At 53.5% G+C, this 20,928-nt stretch overlaps 1 protein-coding gene across 3 annotated transcripts; it reads right to left on the bottom strand.

The window, feature by feature from the left end:
- GATD1 (glutamine amidotransferase class 1 domain containing 1) lies at nucleotides 1-14,624 on the bottom strand. 3 transcript variants are annotated; one of them, XM_078148522.1, is made up of 9 exons: nucleotides 14,498-14,602; nucleotides 11,622-12,182; nucleotides 7,763-7,839; nucleotides 6,447-6,552; nucleotides 5,489-5,596; nucleotides 3,939-4,033; nucleotides 3,234-3,327; nucleotides 2,025-2,136; nucleotides 1-1,656 (listed from the first exon to the last, which is right to left on the bottom strand). In XM_078148522.1, exons 3-9 carry the CDS (start codon nucleotides 7,802-7,804, stop codon nucleotides 1,650-1,652), a joined length of 564 nt encoding a protein of 187 aa, XP_078004648.1. In that variant the 5' UTR covers nucleotides 7,805-7,839; nucleotides 11,622-12,182; nucleotides 14,498-14,602; the 3' UTR covers nucleotides 1-1,649. The 3 variants fall into 3 exon arrangements, with proteins under 3 accessions (XP_078004648.1, XP_020835025.1, XP_020835027.1); XM_020979366.2 differs by lacking the exon at nucleotides 11,622-12,182 and having other exon boundaries at nucleotides 14,498-14,622; XM_020979368.2 differs by lacking the exons at nucleotides 1-1,656; nucleotides 11,622-12,182 and having other exon boundaries at nucleotides 2,021-2,136; nucleotides 14,498-14,624.
- Nucleotides 14,625-20,928: the final 6,304 nt, after the last annotated feature.

The following is a 20,928-nucleotide window of genomic DNA, read 5'->3' as shown; positions in this document are numbered from 1 at the left end:
TTTAAATATTAAAATCATTTTAACATGTAATTGGGGGAAAATAAAATACATTTTTTTTAAAAGTGAAGGTTATCACGAAAACAAAAACAAGAGGCGGTAACATGGTGAGACCTGTAGTTTAGGAAAATCCCACTGGAGGCTGAAGGATGGACTGGAAGGGGAGACTGAGGCAGGCAGCAGCTACCATGGTCCACAGGTGAGGGAGGAGGGGCCTGCTACATGGTAGGGGCAGGGGCAGGGGAGAGAAGGGAGACTGCAGAGATGCTGCAGAGGTGAAGTGGCCAGGCCTTGGCACCATCTTGGATCTGGGAGGTAAGAGGGGTGAGAGTGAGGAGTCCAGGATGGCACCTAGGCTGTGAGCCTGAGGGATGTGAGGATGGTGCTAACCTTGACAGCAGCAAGGAAGTTAGGAAGAGTTTTTTGGGGGGGGTGATGAGCTCCATTTTGGACAGTTGTTTATGGGATGTCCCACAGTGGGGTGAATGTGGGAAGGCCCCTCCCTGCCCCCACTTTTCCTCCTTTCCATCTGCCCCAGATGTTCCTGATTCACCCCCTCAGGACGACACCTTCTGGGTGGTCTCCTCTCCTTTATTTTCCAGTGACCAGGAAGGAAGCACTGCAGGGGAACCATGCCTTCTGCCCTGGCACCCATAGCCCACCAAGTCTGAAAAGCCAAGCCCAAAGCAGTGGAGACGGGCATTGGGCTACCTCTTATTCCTAGACACTCATTCACTAGCCAAAGCCCAGGAAGAGAGGAGGCCTGAAATCCACAGATTCCCCAGAAATCAAATCCAGGGCTCTACTCCAGGAGGGTTTGGAAGCCTGGGCCTCTACCACATCCACACTTCACATGAATAGTGGGTGCGATCAGTGGGCCACCAGCCCTCCACCCCTCAGCACCCAGCTTGGATGTTTCTGGTCCTTTCCCTGGAAACAGGAAGCAGACAGTGGAGCTCTGTGTAAAATCGGTGGCTTGGTGACCCCTCCAAAGTAGAGCTCCAGGGGAGGGCAGAGATCAGTGCTCAAGCTGCTACTCACAGACCCTGGCAGGGGTGCGCCGGCCCCGAAGAGGTGGCATTCACACAGGTACACACCGACTCCTTGTCCCCAGCGGTCCCTCTGCCAGAGCCCTCCCATCTCTAGGGCTGCGGCAAGGGCCGGACGTTGACCTGACCCCTCCCAGCCCTCCTTGCCTCCCACCCGGCTCTTGGGTTCATCTGTACCCACAGGACTTGGGGTCTGGGTGGTTGCTCATTTTCTTTTTATTAATGTGTGTGCATGAGCCTGGCCCAGCCAAGGCCCCAGTGTCCTAGTGCTGGGTCAGCGAGGGGCACTGCCCACTTATTCTGAGAAGGCCTGGGTGGCCAGGGATGGGAACGACTCCAACCAGGGCACAGAGCATGTGGCAGGCAGCTCTCCTGGGCTCAAGGGAGGAAATTCAGGGAAGGGGGGGGCGTGGGCTCAGCTCTAGAAGGGGAAGCCACCCAGATGAAAAAGGAGGCGCTGCTGGGGTAGGGGACTTTCAGTGTCACTGCATCCCCCCCATCCCCCCAGGGAGGGGCTTGGCTGAAGCTGCTTCCACCCAGGCAGGTCCACAGGACACAGGGGTCATTGATCTCGCATCCTGAAGCCACAGCCAAGGTCTCCACTTACTTCCTGTTGGGATGATGGCTGTGTGAGCCTCCTCTCTGGCCCCCAGGCCCAGGTGAGGACTGCTCGGCCTGGAGGCATCCAAGCCTTCTGTTCACCTTTCAGGGCACATCACCTCCTAATGGGCCCTCCCTGCTGTCCCAACCTGGGAAGAATCCTAGTGCCTGTCCTAGTGCCAGGACCCTTCCTGTGGCCCACATCCCGTGCTCCCAGGCCTCCAGCACTGACCACCTTCAGTCTGGGGCCCCTTGAGGGGAGGGAGCTGGCTCCTGAGCCAGAAAGCATCTCGATGATCACCAAGTGTGGCCTCCCACCTGGGATGTGATGGTCCCCAGCACCCCAGCAGCCCTGCTAGAGACGCGGCCTGTGCTCACCTGCTGCCACACAGGAAGGCCAGGTTCTGCACTGCCAGGACCGTGGAGGCGTCGTTCTGGCCTGTGACCAGGTGCCGATCCAGGACAACGTGCAGGGCATCTGGCTGGCTGGCTATGGGCAAGAGGAGCCAGGGCACCGTTGGGGGAAGCCTGGGACCCTCATCCCCCCGAGACCTGGGGCACACCCTCTGCCCTCTCCACCAGGCATGCTGAGGGTGGTCACCTGGCACCTGGGCACCCACCATGGGGAGCTGTTTAGGGGCCAGGGCAGCGGCCACCCAGACCTGGCTGGGGGGCCCAGGGATATCACCCTCCCGTGACGGGAGGGCTGCAGAAGCCCCCACCTGGCTGGATTTCTAAGGGCCTACTCCTTTCTCAGCTACCTCAGTTTGCTCTTCTGTAAAGTGGGGGCAACAATCCTGAGAGAGCCCCTCTCACAGGGCTGGACTGAGCAGCGATGCCAGCTGCTGTGTGCTCTGGGGAGCTTCGGGGGCTGTTTTAGTGATCACTTCCTTCAAGGTGGGACTTGGGGGTCCTTGGGCAGCTTCCTGACTGCCAGCTGGTCACTGTCACCCAGCATGCAGCGCGGCCTGCCTTGCTGGAGGCTCACTAGGGACAGCAGGCAATCACAGAGCCTTGAGTATGCCTGAGGGAGGCATAGAAAGCTGCCATGAAGTGCCCATGTGGTCAAAGCCAGGGTCTAGAGCTCCTGGCACCGTCGGGGCCTCGAGGCTCTGTGGAATGCGGCCAGAGGTGACCATCAGCAGCCTTGGCAGAGTCATGGTGAGGGGCGCGCAGAGAGAGGGTTCTGCTCAAATGAAGGCCTCCAGCAAAAGCCTAGATCTGGGAGGGAGCCGGGCTCTGGCCGAGCTCTGTCATGCCTCTCCCGGGAGTAAAAAGAATGGCTACCTCTCACCTGGGACTTACTGAGACTGCAAACATGATCTCGTGTGATCCTCACGACACCTCCACGCTGAGGTAGGTGCTATTATCATCCCCATTTTACAGATGAGGAAACTGAGGCAGGCAAATGTTAAGCAGCTAGTCAGGGTCTGAGGGCCTTCCTGACTCCAGGTCCAGCACTCTGTGCCCTGTGGCATCCCCTGGCTGCCTGCTGGACCTTCCCTCCAAAGCATCTTTGGCCATCTTTGCTCAGGATGCCAGGCCATGTTCAACCTCCCACGTGTGCATGGCACCGGCGCCCCTTACCACTGAAGCTGGCCCCAGCATCCTTCACAAAGTCTTCCATGATGATGGGCAGGCTGCCAAAGCCAGGCTGTCGGATGAGCTCATAAACAGAGGGCTGGGAAGACAAGAGAGGGCAGGCCCCTTGGGCAGGATTTCTGGGAAGGGCCACACCCTGGGCAAGGCCCTCCCCCTCCTTCCCCGTCTCCTCCCCTCCCTTCCCCTCTCTTCTCCTCTCCTCCTCTCCCTTCCCCTCCCCTTCTCTCCTCTACTCTCCTCTTCCCTTCTCCCCTCCCCGCTCTGCTGCCTTCCCCTCCCCTCCCTTCCCCTCTTCTTCTTTTCTTCCCTCCCCTCCCCCCTCTCCTGCCTTCCTCTCTCCTCTCCCCTCCCTTCCCCCCTCTCCTGTCCCCTCCCCTCTCCTCCTCTCCTCTCCCCTCCCCTCCTTCCCTTCCCTCCCCTCTCCTCTCCTCTCCTCCCCCAACTTGGACTTCTGGAGTCTGGGGCCTTAAGCCAAGGCTCTGGGCCCACCTGGGTACCCTGACCCTTCCCACCACAAGTCCTGAACAAATATTCCAGATCCGGTCCCTGAATTCCGTAATGGGGAGAATGCTGGCCTGGTCACTTGGGATGGCTGCTCAGATCGAAGTGGCTCCCTGGCCTGCAGGCCCCTGCCTGGGCCCACTCCCTCAAAGCCTCTGCTCCCCAGGGCCTGCCTCTCCAAGGACTTACCCCCGTCATGCTGTAATCCTGAAACACCCAAGACTTATCCTCCCTGGTGGCGCAGCAGAGGGCGGCCACACCATGCCCCACGGCACAGATGGGCTCTGGAAACCAAAGGCAGACAGAGGACAGCTTCAGGCCAAGCCCAGACAAAAAGAAGAGAGGCACGACATGGCATCAGAGAGTCTCCACTGCAGTGGTGGGAAAGGTGCCTCAGTTTCCCCACATGTAAAATAGGCCGAGCCTGCCTCAGAGGGCTGGAGGGGATGGAGCACCACAGGCAAGCGCCTGGCCTGAGCACCCACCATTCACCTGTGCTGCTCTAGAGGGGAGGCCAAAGGTCACCTGGATGCCATGCGCATCCCACAGGGCACTAGAAGGGCTGCCCAGGGTGCCAGCGGCTCACACCCTTCCCGAAGGGCCTCTTACTTCAGGGCCACTGCTGAGCACGCTGGTCTAGTCTCCACTCAGGCTCTGCCTCAGGAGGACCCCCTCCCCCTTCCCAGGGGGCAGGTCACCTGGGGGAGGGGGGATGTTTGCATGAGCAGCCTAGGTTCTGCCTCCAGCCCCAGCAGCCCTCCGTGTGGGCCCAGCCCAGGCTCCCAAGGGTCAGGAGGTGGTCTCTGCCCAACAGGGGAGAAATGGGTGAGACCCAGCCTCCACAGGCAGCAGGGATCGCTCACCCACTTGCCAGCCAAGCTCCTCTGGCCCAGCCCAGGGGAGGACCCAGGAAAGGCCTAGCACAGAGCCCACACGGCTCCCAGAGGGAGGGGGTAAGGAGGCACAAAGGGGAAACCCAAATCCCCAAGGGCACTGCCGAAGCCTTGTTTACAGATGAGGAAACTGAAGCTAGCTGGAGATGGGAGGAACCAGCTGGAAGGAATCCCTTCTCACATATACCAACAGCCTCTGTTTGCAGCCCTGAAGGGACAGGAAGCTCACTACCTCCAGGGCACCCTAGGGCAGTCAGGATTGTTCCGAAGTTCTGGCCCTTGGCTCCTCCCTGCCATGGCTCCCCCTCTGTGCAGGCCAGCCCTTCGGCCCCATGGGCATAGCTTAGATGGGCCATCCCTCTTTCCTTCTGCCAGCCACGATCCTGCAGCTCACCCATGGCCCTCCTAAAGGTCTGGGACACCAGCACCATGGTGCCCAGACTCGACCCCTGACCTTCAGGTGGGCCCCGAGGGGCTCTCCCCTCCTGATGCCTGTGGCTCAGCCTCTTCTGGGGCAGGCCCTGGGGCCCCCATCCTGGACTTTGTGGAGTTAACATTTTGTACCCAGGCCAGCCACTTCATTTCTCTCTACTGAGTTTGAGCTCAAATGCTCTGGTAAGGAAAGAGACTGGCTCAAGATCACTACGCTAGCACGTGGCTACAATGAGGTTCTAAGCCTGGTTCCCCACACCCTGTGGCTGAGAATACCAGCCCCTCCCAACTCCCTCCACAGTTCCTCCCCCAACCTCCCCCCTACTTCTACAGTAGAAGGCCCAGTCCTCCTTAATGCCAGGCTGGCCTCAACTCCTTGTCCTGCCCCCTGGCCCCTCACCCTGAGTCACTTACTCTGCTCAGTGCTGAAGTGCTCCAAGATCCTGGCCAAGTACCCACTGTTGGCAAGGTCAGTCAGTGCCCCAGGACAGCTGGGGATCAGCAGGGCATGATACCTGGCACCTGGAGGGGAAGAGAGGCAAATAGCACCCAGGTGCGGCAACCCACCAGTACCTCACTCCCCACTTCCCTCCTCTCAGCAGAGGTGTGGGCCCACGGGGGCAGAATGCGGCATGCACTGTCAGATAATTACAGGAAGAGCTACAGAGAAGGGGTGGACTCAGGGGAAGTGATGGGCTTAGAAACAGAAGGCAGCAGCACTCCTTTAAAAATATATATATATATATATATATATATACACATATATATATTTTAAATCAACAACCCCTTAGGAGAGGCCCCAAAGGCCAGCCTCAGTCTGTTGCTTTGTCCATCACTCTCTGGGTGACCCGTGGCATCTTGGCTGATGGCGCTTCCAGTGAGGCTCCTGGGAACACTAAGGAGACCGTCCCCTGCCCCAAGGGGGGGTCCCCATCCTGGAGGTGCTGGGCATGATGGGAGCTGCCTTGTGCTAGGGGGTAGGGGGAGGTCACCCCTAAAATGCTGCCTGACAGGGACATCAGAAAGGGCCAAAGCCTCTAGCCAGATCCTCCGAGAGGAGCCCTAGGGAAGTATGGCCCAAGGAAGGTGGTCACCCCATTGCCTCGCCCCTTATCTTTTGTCTGCTCCTCATCCTTGAAAACTGGCGCTGTGGGGCAGCAAGGTGGCACAGTGGATAGAGCTCCAGCCTTGGAGTCAGGAGGACCTGAGTTCAAATCCGGCCTAAGACACTTGATACTTACTAGCTGCGTGACCCTGGGCAAGTCACTTAACCCCAACTGCCTCACCAAAAAGCAAAAAAAATAAAATAAAAATTATTGCTGAGAAACCTTCGTTTCCCTCAAAGACCCTGCAAGCCTGCGGGGCCCCTCACCATCAATGGACTCCAGCTTGGCGGGGCTGGCGTAGGCCTTCATGCGGAAGTCCTGGATCCAGCGCACGCTGTTTTCATTCACGCCCACAAAGTCAATGGCCTTGCCCTGGCGGGGTGGAGATGCCTGTTAGGCAGCCATGGGTGGCAGGCCCCTGACTCGGCTCGGCTGCCCTGGCATCCCCTCCAGAGCTGGGGCTCCTTCCAGGACAGCTTCCTCTCCTCCCCCTGTGTCAAGCCCTCCCTTGGGCCCAGCAGCTTGGACCCTTTCTATTCTGGCTTCCCGAAGGTCCTCTCTGTGGCACCAGGGGCTGGCCCATAGTTGGCACTTCCTACATACTGCTCAAATTGGCAAGATTTGGTGACAGGCCTCATTGGAGTGTAGAGCTGAGCTCCAAGTAGCCCCTTGGCCTGGGGATCACCATCTTGACTGGTTGTGATGGAGAGAGGGGTGTGTGTGTGTGTGTGTGTGTGTGTGTGTGTGTGTGTGTGCGCGTGCGTGTGCCAGTATGCGTGTGGGGGATGGCAGGGGCTGTGTTGAGGGAGGTGTGGGGCATATCTGTGTATGTGCATATGGAAGTGTGCATGTGCGAAGGTGGGGGCAGGTATCAGCGGTTGTGGAGGGATGTGAGTGTATGTTTCTAGATGGACAAGTTGCCTTCGGGATCTCCTAAACTGCGCAGACAAAGGGGCCCAAGGGGCTGGTCCTTTCCTGCGGCCGGCAGGAGTGTGGGCACTCAGTTCTTCCCTGGGCTGCTGAGTCATGAGCCCTTCCAGAAGGGTTGGCATTCGTTAAGGGCCTGTTCTGGGCCAGATCCTGGGCTGGACACTGCCTAGGGCCACACAGACAGTAGCTGAAATGGCACCTGCCCTCTGGGGACTTACGCACTGTCAGAAGAAAGGACCGGGCACATATGAGCATATGTAGAATAAATCCAGGGCGCTCAGGCCCAGAGGGCACTAGCAGCTGGCATATGTGTGGCCAACCAGTGAGAAGAAGGTGCCCCCTGGGGAAGAGGGGGAAGGGACTGTGGGAGCTCGGCCCTGGCCAACAGGCATTCTTGGGGAGGCCTCCTGGTGGGAGGTGGGGTTGGGTTCCCAGCCCAAGAGATGCTGGGCAATAGAGCTTTCTCAGGCCCCACCTGGAGGAAGTCTGTCTGTTAACCTTCCCTCTTGACACACAGGGAAAGACAAAAAGGAAACCAGGCTCTTTGGGGGGTGGGTACCCAGAAAACCCAGGGCCTGGCCCCACCCCAGGGCACAGGGCTGCTGCTTCCCCTTAGGCTGCATGGACCACCCAGGGACCCACTGGCACTTACCCCTGGTGTGGCCACCTGCAGGTTGAAGGCGGCACTGCCCATGGTGAAGCAGTGGAGGAATGAGTGGGCTGACACACCTGTAAGACATGAGGGAAGGTCAGGAATCCTTGGGCACGTGCCTGCCTTGGAGGCTGGAGCCAGGCAGGAGGACCTGCAGGGATTGGGGGAGGGGGAGGCCTCTCCAGAGCCTAGGCTGGCCAGGTGGGAGCCACCCTCGAAGCTTGGGGAATGGCTGAACAAGTTATGGTATATGAATGTAATGGAATACTATTGTTCCATAAGAAATGACGAGTAGGATGATTTCAGAAAAACCTGGAAAAGACCTACATTCCCCAATGGATGGGCATCCTCTCAGTTTCCAATTCTTGGCCACCACAGAAAGAGCTGCTATAAATATTTTTGTACATGGGGATCCTTTTCCCATTTTTATATCTCTTTGGGTTATAGCTCTAGAAGTGCTATGGCTGGGTCAAAGGGTATGCATATTTTTATACCCTTTGGGCATAGTTACAAATTGCCCTCCAGAATGGTTGGATCAGTTCACAACTAAATGGCTCTTATTTTTACAAACTTGAATCATTAACCTATATATCTTAGGAATGAGACCTTTATCAGAGAAACGTGCTGTGAAGATTTTTTTAGGCAATGGGGTTAAGTGACTTGCCCAGGGTCACACAGCTAGTAAGTGTTATGTGTCTGAGGCCGGATTTGAACTCAGGTCCTCCTGAATCCAGAGCTGGTGCTCTATCCACTATGCCACCTAGCTGCCCCAATAAATACATTCTTAAAAAAGAATAAGAGCCATTCTCCAAATGATAAATGGTCAAAAGGACAGGCAGTTTTTAAAGGAAGAACTCTAACTGTAGCCATATTTAAAAAGCCATATCACTAATAATTGGGAAAAGGCAAATGAAAGCAACTCAAAAGTTCTAACTCAAACCCATTAGATTCACAAAACTGACAAAAAGCAGGGAAAACAACAAAGCTAGAGGGGCTATGGAAAAACAGGCACACTGATTGTTGGTAGAGCTGTGAACTGGCTTAGTCATTCTGGAAAACTATTTGGAGCCATGACCTCAAAGCTAGTAAACTGTCCTTCTCCTTTGACTTAGTGATACCGCTAAGAATAGCTAGGTCTATTGTTAATTAAATAATAAAGCTGAGTATCATGCAGACAAATTATTTATTTAGCAGTGAGTGCAGCCAGTTAATGTAGTTTAGAGGGAAGGAAAAACAGGATGAAAGAGTGAAGACACTTGGCTTCTTATTGGAGGAGGAGAGCTAGAGACGATGGGGTGAGGGGGAGGGTTGGCTGGAGGAGAATGGGAGACAATCAGGATCCACTGAGGAGAAAAGGAAAAAGGGTAGTTTTGTGACATTTCCTAAATCAGGGGACTGGAAGGGGCAGTCTCATGACTTCTCCAAATTCAAGTGACTTTGAGACTTAACTTCACAAAATGGTGGATAAAGGCAAAATGGAGTCGCTAATGCTATTTCCATATCCACTATATCCCAAAGAGATCAAAGAAACGGGAGGAAAGACCTCCAGGTACACAAAAACGTACAGCAGCTCATTCCATGGTGGCAAACAAACAGAAACTGAGAGGATGCCCATGAACTGGGAAATGGCTAGACAAGTTCTGGGGCAGCGAGGTGGCGCTACAGTGGATTAGTGTGCTGGCCTGAAGTCAGAAAGACTCATCTTCCTGAGTTCAAATCTGGCCTCAGACATTTACTGGCTGTGTGACCCTGGGCAAGTCGCTGAAGGAGGAAATGGCAAACTACTCCAGCGTCTCTGCCAAGAAAACCCCAAACGGGGTGGGGAAAAGTCGGACAGGACTGAACAGCAACAGCTGAACTGGACAAGTTGTGGTGCACGTATGTGACAGAACACTATCGCACTGTAAGAAATGATGAAGGGGATGGGAAGACTTGTACGGACTGACGCAGAGGGAAGGGCGCAGAACTAGGAGAACAATTTATCCAGCAGCAATACTGCAAAGACCAGCAACCAGGAAAGTCTTCAGAACTGCGGTTAATGGAATGACTGACCACAAGTGCAGAGGAGCGAAGAAGCAGCAGGCTCCCCGCCTCCTGACAGACAGTAGACCGACACGAACTTGTTGGACATGACCAATACAGGGATTGGCTCTGTGTGACTAAGCACACTCCGTACCAAGTTTTCTTTTCTTTCTTCAATGAGGGAGATTTTTGTTGTTGTTGTTGTTGTTGTTAATTGAAGGAAATAATTATGGTAAAGTGTATTATTACAGAGAAGCCTCTGTCCCTTCACGGCCCGACTGGGCAGGGAACAGCACAAGCCACAGCAGTAGGTTCAAGCAGATGTTTGCCTCTCCCCCTCCCGCCACTGGCCTGAGCACTCCCACTGTCCTCCTGGGGGCTCATCAAAAGCCCCAAACTTAAACTATGTGCCTTGCTTTGCTGGCAGAGAATCACCAGCTTCCCTGGGACAAAGGGGCTGGGGGAGAGGCCACGGGGATTAGCTGAGAGAACAGGATTAGTGAATCACCTCCCAGGACTCTGAAGCCAAGTTTAGGGCTAAAAGGGCAGGCTGCATTGTATCTTTCCACAGAGGCTCAGGAATGGGAAGCGGGCCATACACAAGCCAGGAGATCCAGCCCCACAAGTCTGACACTGAACCGTCCCCTTTTCCAAACTCCCCCATTACTCCGGAGACCACCACCCTCCTCCCAAGATGCCAGGCTCCCCACTAGGAGTCATCCTCCATTCCACTCCCTTATTTAAGATTTGCCAACTCTCCCTCCCCAACCCCCCTGGGAAGAACTTCTCACAGCCTTGCCCCTGGTTCAGACTGTCTCCAGTTCTCCCGTGGATTATTATAAATAGCTTCCTAGCTAGCCTCACTTCCCTGGGCAGTGAGGGGAACACCAGAGTGCACAGTATGCAGACTCACCTTCCTGAGTTCAAATCTGGCCTCAGGGACTTACTGACTGTGTGACCCTAGGCAAGTCACTTCACCCTGCTTGCCTCGGTTTCCTCATCTGTAAAATGAGCTGGAGAAGGAAATGGCCAACCAGGATCTCTGCCAAGAAAACTCCAAATGAGGCCGGGAGATTGGACAGGACTGAAGAATGAGCCTCCGCGCCTCAACTCTCCCCACTTCATTCCCTCCTCTGTCAGACTGTCAGCGATTCTCCTAAGCGCAGACCCAAGCCTACTGCCACCCTACTCAACACAGCACATTCCAGTGGCTCTCCATTTCCTCCAGGATCAAGTGAAAACTCCTCTGTTTCTAATTTAAAGCTCTTCACCATCTGGGCTCACTCGTGTCCAACTCTCTGTGACCCCATTTGAGGTTTTCTGGGCAGAGATACTGGAGTGGTGTGCCATTTCCTTCTCTAGCTCATTTTACAGATGAGGAAACTGAGGCACACAGGATGACGTGACTTGCCCAGGGTCACACCAGCTTATTTGCCTGTCTTCAAACAAAACACGTCGGCCTGTATCTCTATGCCTTGGCCCACCCACAGGTTCTTGGGGGGTGCTCTCCCTCCTTTACTCCGCCTCCCTGCTTCCCAGACTCAGCTGAAACTCCCTCCCCCATTGTTCAGGAGGCCTTTCCTGGCTTCTCATACTCCCCCCACCCCCATTCTGAAGGGAATTCTTCCTATTTGTAGATAATGATGCATTAGTTCCTTGCATGTTTGTCTCTCCCATTAGAAAGTCAGCTCCTTGAGGACAGGAGCCATGTTTTTGCTTTTCTTTGAATCCCCATTGCCAATACAGTGACTGGCCTATTAGTACGTATAGTAAAAACATCGATCCATTGGTTGTTAAAAGTCGTTCAAAGAAACCAACGCAACAAGAGGGAACGTACCAACTTAGAGTTTTCAAAGGCACATCCAGAATATGGGGGCCAGGGCAGTGGATGGGGGAAACAGGAAAGAATGACTCCGTCGGGCAAGCAGAGCCTGCAGAGGCTCAGAGTGAGCCCAGAGGAACACAGGGCCTCTGGCTGGTGCCGTGAGCCGAGGGGCACCCCTGGGAACAGGACAGTCAAGGGCCAGCCTAGGATGGCGATGAGGAATGATGCAGGGCTTAGGGGCTGCTTTCAGAGAACCCTGGAAAGACATGCCTGAGCTGATGCAGAGTCAGGGAAGCCCAACCAAGAAGACAAGCTGTTGACACAGTGAACAGCAACATTGTAGCCAAAGGCTTGGTTACACAGATCAACAGGACTTCAAAGGACTGGTGATGATGAGACATGGTATCTGCCTGCAGCCAAGGTTGTCGCAGGACTCAGAGGGCAGAGTGAAGCCTGTCTTCTCTCTTTTTTTGAACTGAGGAATCTGTTTTGCATGATTATATCTATTGGTAATTTGGTAGATTGTCTTCTCGTTAAGTAGGAGCGGGGAGAAGAGAGGGAGAACATTTGGACCTGAAAATAAAATTGGAATTAGAAAAAATTAAAATAAAAGACAATGGGGGAGAGGAAGGTTCCTGCTCAGGGTGGATGGGGCTGATAAGTGAAGGCCCAGGGGACTCAGTGGCCTGCTATCTGTTATTCTGTCCAGAGGGAGAGTGACCTTTGAACTGGAAAAGAAAGAATAAACATGAGTAATCGGGACTTGATACCCAAGATAAGTAAGAGATAAAAGAGATCAGAGAGCCCAGGGGCAAGAGTTCACATTCCCTGGCCCAGGTAAACTTTACCCCCCTGCACAGAAAGGCCTGATGGATGTGGCTGCCTTGCCACTTGGCAGGGATAGCAGCTCAAAATGGGGGACACAGGACAGAGGCCAAGGAAGCACCGACTGTGAAAAAAGGGAGGAGAAGGGAATGAGTCTGAAAAGGACAGCTAAAGAAGCTGGCCTCGGTTTCCTGCAAGATCCTAGCACCAGTAATTAAAGACATGGGAAGGCGGACCACAGAGAGCCCAGGGGGCTTCAGCTGGGCCACACTAACAGCCTTTCTTTGGGTGACAGGGTGATTATATCTGGCCCAGCCTATGCCACAGTTCCCAGACCCTCCCGTTTCTCTGGACAAAAGGGAGTGATGGGGTCCATCCTGCCAATTCAGAGCAGTATGGATGGCACACCTATAATAATGCCAGCTTCCAAACCTCCTTTACAGCCATACTGATTGTTTGCCCCACTTTACAGATGAGGAAAGTTGGGCTAGAAGAGGGCAAAGAACTTGTCTAGGGTCACACAGCAGTGAATTCCTGTTAGGGGTGGGGCAGGCATCCTCTCCTCCACCACACACACACACACAAACACACACACACACACACACAAACACACACACACACACACACACACACACACTCTCACATACTCTCTCTCTCTCTCTCTCTCTCTCTCTCTCTCTCTCTCTCTCTCTCTCTCTCTCTCACCAGGAAGGTCTTTAGTGCCCCAGGATGGAAGGTGTCTGCCCCAACCAGTTACAAATTTGTCTTTGGACAAACCTGCTCGGATCCCAGCCAGGGCCTGGCCTGGGCTCCCAGGCTCTGATCCACTGCAGTATCACATGGCTTAAAGGCCAGCTGAGGAAATCAGGGCTGACTTCATTTCTTTCTTTCTTTCTTTTTTTTGTGAAGGCAGCCTGAAGTCAGAAGTCCTGAGTTCAAGTTTGAACCTCAGATACTTCCCAGCTATGTGACCCTGGGTAAGTCACTTCAACTCTGTTTGCCTCAGTTCCCACATCCGTAAAATGGCAATAATAATGGCATGGCACCTCCCTTCCAGGCTGTTGTGAATTTGTAAATCAGTCACACAGTAGGCACCCAACAAATGCCCCTTCTCTTGGGACTCTGGAAGTGGTAGGTGATTAATTCATGCTTGCTGAATGGACCTGAAAGGCCCGTGGGCGTGTATCCAGACCCAAGACCTGTGTAAGAGCTCCCCAGGTTCTGCTGGGCTGACGCCCGACAGAGGACTGACTGCCTCAGGAAGCAATCGGCTCCCATCATTAGGTCTGTGGTTCACAAGGTGGTGAACAACCATTGGGCAGGGACGTTTTCAAAGGGCTTTCTGGTCAGGTGGAAGACTGGACCATGTGATCTCTGAGGGCCGCTCCAGCCCTGAAATTGTGCTACTGTGAAAACCTTTGCCAAGAAAAATTAATGGGGGAAAAAATGGCAAAGGCCAGATGGAGGCCACTCATATTTCTAAGGCAGACTTGACAAGAGTCTGGCACTGACTTCACAGAAAACTCTAGACTACGGATCAGAAGGCCGGGATGAAGCTGGTGGCCACAAGCTGAGTCTGAAGGTGCCTGGACACAGAAGGGGAAGCATCCAGTAGGCACCTGGGGAAGAGGGGGGCTGAACTCTGGTGTGAGGTGTGAGGTGTGAGGGCGTGAGGGCACGACTAACAGTGTGGATGTGTGCAGGTACCGGGAGTACTACATCGAGAGGTCGGGATCATTTACTCTAACAACAGCGACTCCCATTTCTCCCTCAGAACAGCCCTGTGGCAGACAGGGCTCAGGACAGTATCCCCCATTTGAAAGATGAGTTAACTGAGGCTCTGACAAGGGAAAGGCCTGGTGAGTGTAGTGAGTGGCCCACCTCCCAGGGATGGGAGGGAGGGAGGATGGGGGAGGGGGTTGGGGGAGGAGAGGGTCGGGCGCTCCGAGGCCGGGGGCTGGCTCTGATCCCGATCCCCGGGGCTGCGGCCCATCCCGAGTGGGCGCTCGGGGATCCAAGTGGCAGAGGCAGCCCCCGACGCCCGGCCCCGGCCGGTGACTCACCGCGGGCGGCGGCGCTGGCCACGATGAGGCAGGCGGGCCGGCTGGGTAGCCGCTCGGACGCCATGGCCGCTGCCTGAGCCTCCGCCTCCTGCTCCGCCCAGCCTGCCCCGCTCAGCGCACCCCGCCCGTCACCGCCTGTCGGCGCATGCGCCGCTCCTGGAGCGCCGGAGTCACGTGGGGCCCTTGGACCCCGCCCCCAACAGACAGAGGTGCGGGTCTTTACGGGGTCCAGGTCCTTTCGCTGGAGGGAAAGCTAAGGCTGGCCCACGGTCACAGAGCGAGCTCTCCCACCCCGGGCCTGGCCCTGCCAGTCTATGCACCTCGTGGCCTGGGGGTCGGTGCCCAGGAGCGATCCTGGGGTTAATGTTCATCCGCCCGCCTACCCCGGCACTTCCTTTGGGAACGCATTTATGCAAAGCCCAGCAATTCCTAGGGGCCAGCGAGCCGGAGGGGGGGGGGAGCGGAGGGAGGGGCGGGGTACCAGGCCGGGACCCAGGCAAGGAAGAAGAAGGGGCTGGTGATGAGGACTGGGACGGGATGGAGTCCTCCAGTACGGGCAGGTGATGGGGGCTTGGATGGCCGAGGGTCCTGGCCTGGACCGACCCTCCACTAGGCAAGGTTTGGCCTGCATCTCGCCCCTGGCTTCCCGTTCCCTGTCCTGTCCTCCGGCTTCTGCCTCCTCCTGGGGGGGAGGGGGAGAGAGAGAAAGAGAAAGACAGAGACAGATTTGACTCCAGACTTCTTGGGTGTGCCAGGCTATTTAGCTAGGGTCATATATGCAAGGTCAGCCCTGCCATCAGGGAGCTTACACTCTCACAGAACACACATGGACCGCTGGAAGAAAGCAAGAGAGGGTGGTACTCACTTGGGCACCCTGTGACTGAAGGCCAACTGTCCCCCAGCTGGAGATTTGGAGGTGAGCTGAGAGTGAAGGGAACGTGGCGGGCAGAAGGGAGGCATAGGATAGCATCTGGAGAGCGTGCATCAGGGCAGAGGTAGCTCAGGGGTGGGAAGGGCCAAGTAGCCAGGCTCTTCGATATTGAACCCAGAGATCATATCATGCTTCCCCTCCTCCACAGTGTCACCCCTCCCTTCTCTAGGCAGAAGGCCCCCAGTTCTGTCAGCTGAGGCCCTTCACCATCCTCTCAGTCCTCAGGCCCAGCTGATCAGGCCTGGGCTTTCCCCTGGGCTCTTGTTCCAGATCACCAACTGCATTTGAGATTTCTTTGACGCGATGTCCCAGAGACGTTTCCAACTCAGTTTATCTTCTCCCCCCCTCCCCCCAATCAACTGTCAGTCTTCCTAACTCTCCTATGACTACCTGGGACACTCAGAATCTTCCCGGTCACCCAGGCTCAGAACCTTACCATCATCCTTGAACTGTAACACCCCAGGACATCCCACTGCCCCTTCCTGCCTCTGTGCCTTTGCCTTGGCTTACCCCTAGGCCTGAAAGAGCCTCTTCCTTGGTCTCCTCCAGTCTCTCCCCCAGAGGCAGAAAGTGAAGAGGAATTAAGAAGCCTCTGGTGGAGGAGAGTACAAAAGCTGGCTTGAAGCTTAATACATGAAACAAAACTAGAAAACGACTGTCTTGGCAACTGGTCCCTTCACTTCCTGGCAGATAGATGGAGAAGAAATGGAAGCAGTGACAGCCTTTCTCTTCTTGGGCTCAAAGAGCCTTGCAGACAGCTATGGCAGTCCTGAAATGAAAAGGCGCTTGCTCCTTAGAAGGCGTGCTCTGGCCAATCTGCGCAGCAGACCAAAAAGCAGAGACGTTGCCTTGCCGGCAAAGGGCCAGCTAGTCAAAGCGACGGGTTTTCCAGAGCGATGTGTGGCTGAACGCTGCAGAATCGCCGCTGTGGGGTTGTGGTGCTGGAGGAGATTTTGAGAGTCCCTTGGACAGCATAGAGATCAAAGCAGTCAGTACTTAAAGAAATTAACTCAGACTATTCACTGGAAGGTGAGATACTGAAGCTGAAGCTTAAGTACTCTGGCCACACCATGAGAAGATGGGACTCAGTGGAAAAGATCCCGCTGTTGGGAAGGTTGAAGGCAAAAGGACAAGGGAATGGCAGAGGATGAGACGGAGGGATGGATGGTGTCATGGAAACAGTGAGCATGAGCTTGGACAGACTTGGGGAGATGGTGGAGGATGGGGGGGGGTCTACGGGGTCGCGGAATGGTGAATACCACTGAACGACAGCAGATTTCTCCCCTCTCTTTAGTTCTTCCTCCTCAGCAGCTGCCACATTGATGTCCTCAAAGCACAGGTCTGACCAGGTTACTGGCATCTCCCCCTTGGGGTTCAGTCAGCCTTTCCAGACTGGTCTTACTCTCCTCTTCCTCTGCAGACACACCCCGTTCGGGCCTGGGCACGGCGTGCCTCTAGGCCTGGAGCATTTGCCTAATTGCTTTCGTTTAGACTCAGAGACTCTTGGTTGCTCCTCCTTCATTTTGAAGAGGACCGATGACATGGGTGAGCTCTTGACTTGCACTGGACATAAGTGAGGCAGAGCGGCACAGGGTCGTCAGCCTCACTGTCTTCCAGAATCATGGAAGTCTAGTGGCAGGACAGAAGTCAAGATGACCGGTAGTGGCCTGGGTTATGGCGAGTGATGTTGGTGTCTTCAACGTCTGACCAAGCTCTAAGCGCTCACAGCACCTGCTTTACGGCCTCTGGAACGAGCTGTTGTCATCCACCTGCTCAGGAGAGGGAAGTCTTCACGTGTTTGGTGTCATCACCCCCTAACTCCCTTCAGTTACCCTCACCCTGGTTTAGCCATCTGCCAAGATGGTTTCTCCAGGGTGTGGCTACTGGCCTGCTATAGCTGGGAGAATCCCTAGTTTCTTTCAAAGCCCTGCCCCTTACTGACCTCAGACAATAGGAATATAAGCTCTCTGAGGGCAGGGAGTGTTTTGTTTTTGTCTTTGCCAGAGGCACACAGTAGGGGCTAAATAAAGTAGTGGTTGTACATCTGGGTTGCCCTCCCCTGGCCATTCCCCTGCTTATCTACGTCCCTCATCAATCCCAGAAATGAGTACAGGATTCCAGCTGTGCTTGGACAGGTATAGTTAGGTGACCGTCAATTGGTCTGGGACCATTCCCTTACCCTCCTACTTTTGCTTATTCCAGACCTCAAGGTTGACAGATGGGAGTGCCCACTCACTCCAGCACACTCTGTGGGCCACCCACTTGGCTCCTTAGCACAGGAACTTGGGCTAGGAGTTGTAAAAGACTTTAAGAGTCATTTAGGGGCTGCTAGGTGGCACAGTGGATAGAGTGCCAGCCCTGGAGTCAGGAGGACCTGAGTTCAAATATGGCCTCAGACACTTGAAACTTACTAGCTGTGTGACCCTGGGCAAGTCACTTAACCTCATTGCTTAGCCAAACAAAAAAAAATAGTCAGTGTAACTTCATTTTACAAAGGCGGCTAGGTGGCACCATAGTGTTCGCCTCAGTTTCCTCATCTGTAAAATGGGCTGGAGAAGGAAATGGCAAACCCCTCCAGTATTTCTGCCTGGAAAACCACCAATGGGGTTACGGAGAGTCAGACAGAGCTAAGCAACACCAACCCCATTCCACAGATGGGACACTGAGGCCCAGACACTTGCCCAAGGTCACACAGGTGGGCAGGGAGAAGACCTGGAACAGGCCCTTGGGCCTGTGGGCTCGAATCTCGGTTCTCACGTTGTCTCCCCTTCCCAGAGGGGGCCTGGGAGGGCCAGTGAACCCCAGGCTCGGACTGACCACTTGTCCCCACGGTTGTGCCCAGTGGGAGGGGAGAGTTAGGCCTGGGCTGGCCAGGCACGTTGTCCCTGCCCAGTTACAGCAGGGACCTCGCCCTAGTGGCTGGGTAGGAGGAAGGTCTGGAGAAGGTCCAATCGAGGCCTGGCCTCCCAAGGCAAAAGAGAGCCAGCTCCGTTCTCTCCCTGGGGGAGGCACAGCTGAAGAAGCAGAAGCAGATGGAGCCAGCCCTCTGACTGTCTTCGTCTTCCCTTAGTCAGGGGCCCAGACAATGCAGGCTAACTGTCCTTTCCTATGTGGAGGGCCCCATGGAAAGCTCAAGGTCCAGGAGGTGAGAAGCAATAGCAGGCTGTCCCTGGGGGCCAAAGGGCAGGGCCCAGCATTGCAGCCCTTCAAACAGGGGAGCAGGGACCCAAGCCTGGCCTCCCTTAGGGGAACCTCCCTCTCTCCTCTCTGTGTACCAGGATGCAAGCACTCTGGGCTGCTTCCTACCCTAGAATCCTGCCCGCTGTGGCCTGAGATGGCCAGCAGAGCCTGTCACAGGTGGTTCCTGGTGCCCTCCCAATCTGGGTACACTCACCCTCCCATCCTTGACAAATTGGTTTTTATTTTGTCTTGAACTTGAGAGATACCAACAAGCCTAATGAATCTGCACAAGCAATGAAGGGCAAAGAGGGATAGATATGGGGGTGGGGTAAAGTACATGATACGTTCTCAGGCACTGCCATCCCTGCCCAGCTTCTCTGGGGCCCCTCTCACTTTCTTCTGGGTGTGTTTTCAATGTTTCTTTGGTGGGTTTTCTTTTAAGGTGTATCCCTGCCCAGGCTCACTCTCCCAATCCCAACTCTCACTAGCAAGTTAGCTTCCCGGGGCAGAATGACTGCTCCTTCTCTTGGGTTCTATCACTGGGTAACTCTGAGGGGCTGGGGTTTCTAGCTCTGTTCTTCGCCAAACTCTAGCCAGTGTGCTCGCCTCCAAAGAGGCAGCTTTGTGGCGCAGTAGATAGAGCAGTGGACCTGAGAGTCAGGAGGAGCTGAGTTCAAATATGGCCTGAGATACTTCCTGACTGTGTGACCCTGGGTGAGTCAGTCAGCCTCTGTCTGTCTGTTTCCTCAACTGTAAAATGGATGTGATTATAGCACCTCTTTCTCAGGGCTGTTGTGAGGATCGAATGAGATCATATTTATAAAGCATTTAGCATGTTTCTGGCACGTAGCAGGCACTTAAGAAATGATTATTTCCAAACTGGAGGAGCAAGGAATAGTTTACCTGTCAGATTTATGGAGAATGGAAAAATTGATGGTCAAACAAGAGATAAAGAACATTATGAAATGTAAAATGGGTAATTTTGATTACATTAAATTGAAAAGGTTTTTTTTGCACAAAGCCAATGCAAGCAAGATTAGGAGGGAAGCAGAAAATTGGGAAAGAATTTTTACAACCAGTATTTCTGATAAAGGCCTCATATCTAAAATATATAGAGAACTGAATCAAATTTATAAGAATATAAATCATTCTCCAATTGATAAATGGTCGAAGGATATGAACAGGCAGTTTTCAGATGCAGAAATTAAAGCCATCTATAGGCATATGAAAAAATGGTCTAAATCCCTGTTGATTAGAGAAAAGCAAGTCAAAACAACTCTTAGGTACCACTTCATGCCTATCAGATTGGCCAACATGACAAAACAAAAAAATGATAAATGTTGGAGATGTGGGAAAATTGGAACACTAATGCATTCTTGGTGGAGTTGTGAACTGATCCAACCATTTTGGAGAGCAATTTGGAACTATGTCCAAAGGGCTATAAAAATGTGCATATCATTTGACCTAGCAAATCCACTTCTATGTCTGTGTCCCAAAGAAATTGTAAAAATGGGGAAAGGACCCACATGTACAAAAAGATAGCAGCTCTTTTTGTGGTGGCAAAGAATTGGAAATTGAGGGGATGCCCAAAAATTGTGGTGTATGAATGTAATGGAATACTATTATGCTTATAGCATTTCTTATAGAAATGATGAGCAGGATGATTTCAGAAAAAAACTGGAAAGACTCATATGGACTGATGCTGAGTGAAGTGAGCAGAACCAGGAGAACATTGTCCACAGTAACAGCCACATTGTGGGATGACTAACTTTGATAGATTAGCTCTTCTCAGCAATGCAAGGATCTAAGACATCTCCAAGGGATTCATGATGGAAAAAGGTATCCACATCCAGAGAGAGAACTATGGAGTCTAAATGCAGATTGAAGCATACTGTTGCTCTCTCTTTTTTGTTTTGTTTCTTTTTTCTTGTGGTTCCTCCCATTTGTTCTAATTCTTCTTGACTAATGTGAAAATATGTTTAATAGGAATGTATATGTAGAGCCTTTATCAGATTGCATGCTGTCTTGAGGAGGGGGAGGGGAGGGGAGGAGGAGAAAATTTAAAACTCAAAAGCTTGTGGAAGTGAATGTTGAAAACTAAAAATAAATTAATCAAAATAAATAAACAAATTTGGTTATAAAAAAAGAAATGCTTATTTCCTTCCAATCTCAATTAGCCAGTTGATATCAACTAGCTTTTATGAAGTGATATTTACTGAGAAGGCATAGCAAAGAAAGAAGTACAAAAACAACCCCCACCCCAAACCAGAGCACACTTTCCTATGGAGAGAGTGCATTCAAACTCAAAGTGGTTGGTACA

Source organism: Phascolarctos cinereus, unplaced genomic scaffold, assembly GCF_003287225.1.
Source record: "Phascolarctos cinereus isolate Bilbo 61053 unplaced genomic scaffold, phaCin_HiC Scaffold_9;HRSCAF=440, whole genome shotgun sequence".
NCBI classification, from domain to species: Eukaryota; Metazoa; Chordata; class Mammalia; order Diprotodontia; family Phascolarctidae; genus Phascolarctos; species Phascolarctos cinereus.
This window is presented reverse-complemented; position numbering and strand designations above follow the sequence as displayed.

Coding starts and splice junctions, on each gene's coding strand:
- GATD1 (XM_020979366.2), bottom strand. CDS start 14,561: ATGGCGTCCGAGCGGCTACCCAGCCGGCCCGCCTGCCTCATCGTGGCC. Junction 5,597..6,446: donor CAAGCTGGAGTCCATTGATG/GTGAGGGGCCCC, acceptor CTTCCCCTCCAG/GTGCCAGGTATCATGCCCTG. Junction 4,034..5,488: donor GCACTTCAGCACTGAGCAGA/GTAAGTGACTCA, acceptor TTTGGTTTCCAG/AGCCCATCTGTGCCGTGGGG.